The following is a 5,492-nucleotide window of genomic DNA, read 5'->3' as shown; positions in this document are numbered from 1 at the left end:
AAATTAATAATTGAAATAAATAATTTGATTTTGAAAACTTATGAATTTTATTTATCTTTATATTTATAATATATCAAAATTAAAAAAAATTATTACATAAATTCATATTCTAATAAATTTTCAAATAATTAAAATTTACAAACTAATTGTAAATTTATTTACAATTATTTATTTACAAACTAATTGTAAATTTATTTACAATTATTTATTTACAAACTAATTACTGTTATCTGATAACATGTTGGCAATTGTTAACCGTTTTCGTTTGCCGTTTTCTCGAATCTGGTTGCAAGTAACTCCGCTGGTTTCATTTGAAGAAAACACTACATTTTCGATGTTACTTTCTAAATCTGTTGAATATTCGTATGTATCATTAAGATGTTTTTCTATATTATGCAGAACAAAACCACTTATAATTATTTATGGTACAATTTCTATATCAACACGAATTTTATATTGAAATAATGCAAACCTCTGCTTTAATTGACCAAAGCAACGTTCAATGATAGTTTTTTCCTTTGTTATTGTGGAATTATATAAGGCTTCATTGGGATTTGATGGATTTTTAAAGGGTGTCATTAACCATGGCGCAATACCGTATCCTTCATCGCCAAGTAAATATGCTTCTACATCATTGCTTTTAATCACATTGTGCACCGAACTATTTTTAAAAATTCTTGAATCATGCACAGAACTAGGCCAAGAAACATCGACACTTGTAAACAATTCATTAGCATTGCATGTTGCTTGCACATTTATTGAAAAAAACCCTTTTCTACAAATGTATTCATCACAATTATTTAAAGGTTTTTTTATTTTGAAATGAGTGCAATCAATTGCTCCTACTGCAAATGGCATTTTATATTTCGTGCTCCATAACGTTTGTTCTGCCTTGAATTCAGTCGTTGTTTCCGGAAATTTGATCCATTCTGCTGCACGTTGCGAAATAATAAATGCCATTTCTTTAATTATGCGTGATGCAGTGGACTGATGAATACCGATATCTTCCCCAATTCCACATTGAAAACCTGGATCCGCCAAAAATCGAAGGTATGTACACATTTTTGTGAATCCATCCAAGCCTCCACCACGTGTTTCACTAGTTGAAGGCAAAAAATAATCCACTAACCATTGAATGTTTTCCTTTGAAAATCGATACAAGGTTTTATCACTTCCTATATTCATTGCAGTTAAACGCTGCTTATAATTTTTTTTTTTAATTTGAACATTTAAAAATTCTGCCATTATTTCTATTTTTTAAAAATTGTTTGTATTTTAACTGGAAATTTGTGTTTTAATTTAAATTATTTTATAATTAATATAGTTTATAATTTTATTTAAAACTTTAAACTTTGATCAAAAACTTTAAAAACACCGACTACCACCGACTTCTTGTGAAAAATATTTTTAAAGTGACAACTCAACAAATGTGAGCACAAGAAAAGCAGCTTAACTTTTTCAAAGCAATTGCTCACATAAAATTAAGAAACTTGATTTTTATGCATACGAAACCTACCATTTACTCACAATGAGCTTTTCAACAAAAGTTCAATCAATAAAACTGAGAATTTGCTAAAGCGCGGTGCAGACTATCATACTGGTATGTCATACGAGAGAGAAAAACGTCGTATGACACACAGGTATGATAGTCTGCCACCTTTACCAACGTGTTGGCGTGCTCACCAAAATTTTGGTGAACAGCTCTCGCATACGCGTTGTGTATGATAGTCTGTCACCCCTAACGATTCATACGTCATACAAGAGCATTTTTGCCTTGCAAATTTATTGTGAGCAGGTGATATATGTAAAATTTTAATATGAATTTAATATGTTTTTTTATTATTTTATTATTAATGTATTTATTATTATTATATTTATTATTATTAAAATTACACTTATAAATTTGTGTTAAATATTTAATTGTATTTTAGTTAAAAAAAATATAAATTTTTACATAAAATTCTTATAAAAAATTAAAATACAATTAAATATTTTATGTAATATATTAAATATTTTATTTAGTTTATTAAATATTTTATTTTATTTTATTTTATTTTAATTTATAAACGATGATTATAAGTAAAATTTTTTTTAAAAAAACATCTAAATATAAACATAATTAAATTTATGATCTAAGCCCAGTAATAAAAAAACATATTGAAAATTGGTCGTAATAACAATTAATTAATAACCCAAATTTAAGATATAATACTTTGTATTCTAAATATGCTTTTCTTGTTATTAAAATAAAAGAATTTTAAATGTTAATAACCTTTAACTAACAAATATATGGAAATGATCAAATTTCTTCAAAAACAATGAAGATATATACATTCTTATGTATATATATATATATACATTATTTGTATGATCTATTTATGAAAAATTTCTTAAGAAACTTTACAGGTAGTGAATGAAATTAACTACGGTCCTTTACTGATCTTTTCATTTTAACTACTGTGCTTAATGACCAATAAACCTAAAAAAAATATGAATATGGATGCAGATAAAGCGTTTTTAGATGCTTTCATCGAATGTTTACAAAAGTAATCGCTGTTTGTGGGATGTCCAAAGCTGTGAATATAAAGATCGCAAAAAAAAACGCGGCATATATAAAATATACAACATTATAATCAATAAGCAAAGCACAACCTATACGTTAACTATCAATTTTTTCAATTTTAAAATTTTATTTTAAACACACAAATTTTCACAGCACTACCCGCAAAAGCACTCTTCAAAAATTTTGCTTACTCTTGTGTGTCATACCTGTTCAAATTCGGTCGCTAGAAGAAATTTGAGCAAGAGAGAGCGCAACTCGTCACACCAGTATGATAGTCTGCACCCCACTTTATTACTCAAATTTCTTCTAGTGACCGAATTTGAACAGGTATGACACACAGAATCGTCATTTACGCAAAATTTTTGAAGAGTGCTTTTCGGGTAGTGCTGTGTGAAGTTTAAAATATAATTTTAAAATCATAAAATTGAAAAAATGGATAGTTAACATATAGGTTGCGCTTTGCATATAATTGATTATAATTCTGTATATTTTATATATGCCGCGTCTTTTTTTTGCGATCTTTATATTCACAGCTTTGGACATCCCACAAACAGCGATTACTTTTATTAACATTCGATGAAAGGATCTAAAAACGCTTTATCTGCATTCATATTTATATTTTTGTTTGGTTTTTTGGTCATTAAGCACAGTAGTTAAAATGAAAAGATCAGTAAAGGACCGTTATTAATTTCATTCACTACCTGTAAAATTTCATGTAAAGTAAATTTTATTTTTCTTAAAATATGTATATGCATAAATAAAAATTTACTTTATATATAAATATTTTTTATACGAAATTAATGTTGATATGAAATGAATTGCTAGACATAAGTTATTTTATAAAAAAAATTAATATTTATATGAAATGAATTGCTAGACATAAGTTATTTTTATACAAAATAATTGTTTATATGAAATGAATTGACTATATTTAAGCTAGAGTTATTTTTAGAATTTATTATGAATAAAAGAAAACAATAGTTGTAAAAATCGTCTGCATAAAAATTATTTAAACAAACAAAACAAAACTAACAAATTATTTACAAAGCCAACAGCGAACACACGCACGCACGACACGCAAAACGAAGCCAACAGCGAACACACGCACGCACGACACGCAAAACGAAGCCAACAGCGAACACACGCACGCACGACACGCAAAGCGAAGCTAACAGCGAACACACGCACACACGACAAGCATAACAAAGCTGACAGCGAATTACACTTGTGCGGTTGTGCGTACATCTAAGCAAAGCAAAGTGTCGTATATAAATAGCGGAGATTTTGTATGAAAGATCACTTAGCACCGGCACACCGAAACGAGTAGTACTCTACTCCAGCGCTAAGTCTTTCTTTTTTGAGAAGCCCACGGTGTTTTGACGCTAAGGCTTAATAAATCAGTAGAAGTAGATTTTATAAACGCCATTGATGTTTTGACGTCTTTGGCTAGAACTTGTGGTGAGAATCAACAAAGTAGGCTAAAATTGTCAGATTCTCTGATATTTAAAAATATTTTATTTAAAAAATATTTTTTCAGATTTTTTTCAGTCAGTTAGTCAGTCAGTCAATTAGTTAGTGTTTCTAAAGTTGTATTAAAAAATAATAAAAGTTTGTGTTGCAATAAATACTGTTTTTTATTAATAAAAGCTATTTGGTTATTGTAATCACAACATTGGTGACCCCGACACAAAAAGGAGTTGTAAGTTATTATCAAGCCCAACATTAGCAAGCAAGATGACTAACCGTGAGGAAGAAGATTTTTTTCCGGCAGAAGGAGAAAGTCGCACTGACAAGGAGGTATACCGGGTTTCAGTTAAGCCGATGATGTTTTCAAGAGAGCATCCGGACCTTTTTTTTCTGCAAATGGAAGCACAGTTCAGGAATGCGGGAATAACGAAAGATGATACAATGTTCGACCATGTAGTAGCAAGTTTAGAGCCGAAATATCTGGAGTGCATAGTTGATGTGATTCGAGATCCACCGAGGGTGTTGAAATATGAGACGTTGAAGAAACGGTTAATATATGAATTCACAGAATCGGAGCACAAAAGGCTGCGTAAGTTGCTGACAGAATTGGAGCTAGGAGACATGAAACCAACTCAATTGCTGAAGAAAATGAAGGAAATGGCCGGCAATTCAATGAATGATGATGTACAAAAGTCATTGTGGTTACAGCGACTGCCAGTGGGAGTTAGAACAATCGTAGCTGCAGTGGAAGGTGATTCTGCACAGTGGGCCAAAGTGGCTGATAAGGTATTTGAGGTACAGGAAACAGAAACGGTTTGTGTAGTACAAAGGAATGAACCGAAGGAGATGAGGAAGGAAATTGACGAGTTGAAAGTCATGATAAATAATTTGGTCATTCAGTTGGGCAAAAGAGGAAGAAGCAATGACAGAGATCGTGTAAAAGGGCGATCATCAAGTGCTAGAAGAGGTAATATCTGTTTTTATCATCGGCGGTTCAAGGAGAGGTCCACAAAATGTGTTCAGCCTTGCCAGTACAAACCACCGCAAAACTCAGCGGAAAACTAAACACCACTTCACGTCTGACGGCGAGTGAAGTGGCAGAGGGTAAAGCATGCCGTTTGTTCTTCAAAGATAAAAAAACAGGTATAAATTATCTAATAGACACAGGCGCGGAAGTTTCAATTTTGCCAAAGAGAATGCAGCCTGAAAATGAAGCCACGCAATATTATTTATACGCAGCAAACGGAGCGAAAATTAGCACGTATGGAACGAAATTAGTGCAAGTCAATTTGGGGTTGCGCAGACAGTTCCTGTGGGAGTTCCTAGTGGCGAAGGTAAATCACCCAATAATAGGGGCGGATTTTTTGAATAATTTTGGTTTGATAGTTGACCTGAAGAACAGGAGAATTTTAGATGGCATTACAGGCCTCCAGGTAATGGGTTCGAAGAGAGAGATGCACTG

At 31.3% G+C, this 5,492-nt stretch overlaps 2 protein-coding genes across 2 annotated transcripts; one reads left to right on the top strand and one right to left on the bottom strand.

Annotated features, from left to right (window-relative positions):
- Nucleotides 1-420: 420 nt before the first annotated feature.
- On the bottom strand, nt 421-1,185 carry LOC119686196 (putative nuclease HARBI1). The gene has a single exon (XM_038100704.1). It carries the CDS (start codon nt 1,183-1,185, stop codon nt 421-423), a length of 765 nt encoding a protein of 254 aa, XP_037956632.1.
- Nucleotides 1,186-4,297: 3,112 nt separating this feature from the next.
- Nucleotides 4,298-5,095, top strand: LOC119686187. Its single transcript, XM_038100694.1, has one exon. The coding sequence runs from the start codon at nt 4,298-4,300 to the stop codon at nt 5,093-5,095; it is 798 nt and encodes a 265-aa protein (XP_037956622.1).
- The last annotated feature ends 397 nt before the right edge of the window (nt 5,096-5,492 follow it).

This window comes from Teleopsis dalmanni, chromosome 1, assembly GCF_002237135.1.
Source record: "Teleopsis dalmanni isolate 2A chromosome 1, ASM223713v2, whole genome shotgun sequence".
Lineage (NCBI taxonomy): Eukaryota > Metazoa > Arthropoda > Insecta > Diptera > Diopsidae > Teleopsis > Teleopsis dalmanni.
Note: the sequence above shows the minus strand (reverse complement) of the source record. Positions and strands in the feature narration are given on the sequence as shown.

Excerpts from the sequence above, each read along its gene's own strand:
- LOC119686187 (XM_038100694.1), top strand. The coding sequence starts at position 4,298 with ATGACTAACCGTGAGGAAGAAGATTTTTTTCCGGCAGAAGGAGAAAGT.
- LOC119686196 (XM_038100704.1), bottom strand. The coding sequence starts at position 1,185 with ATGAATATAGGAAGTGATAAAACCTTGTATCGATTTTCAAAGGAAAAC.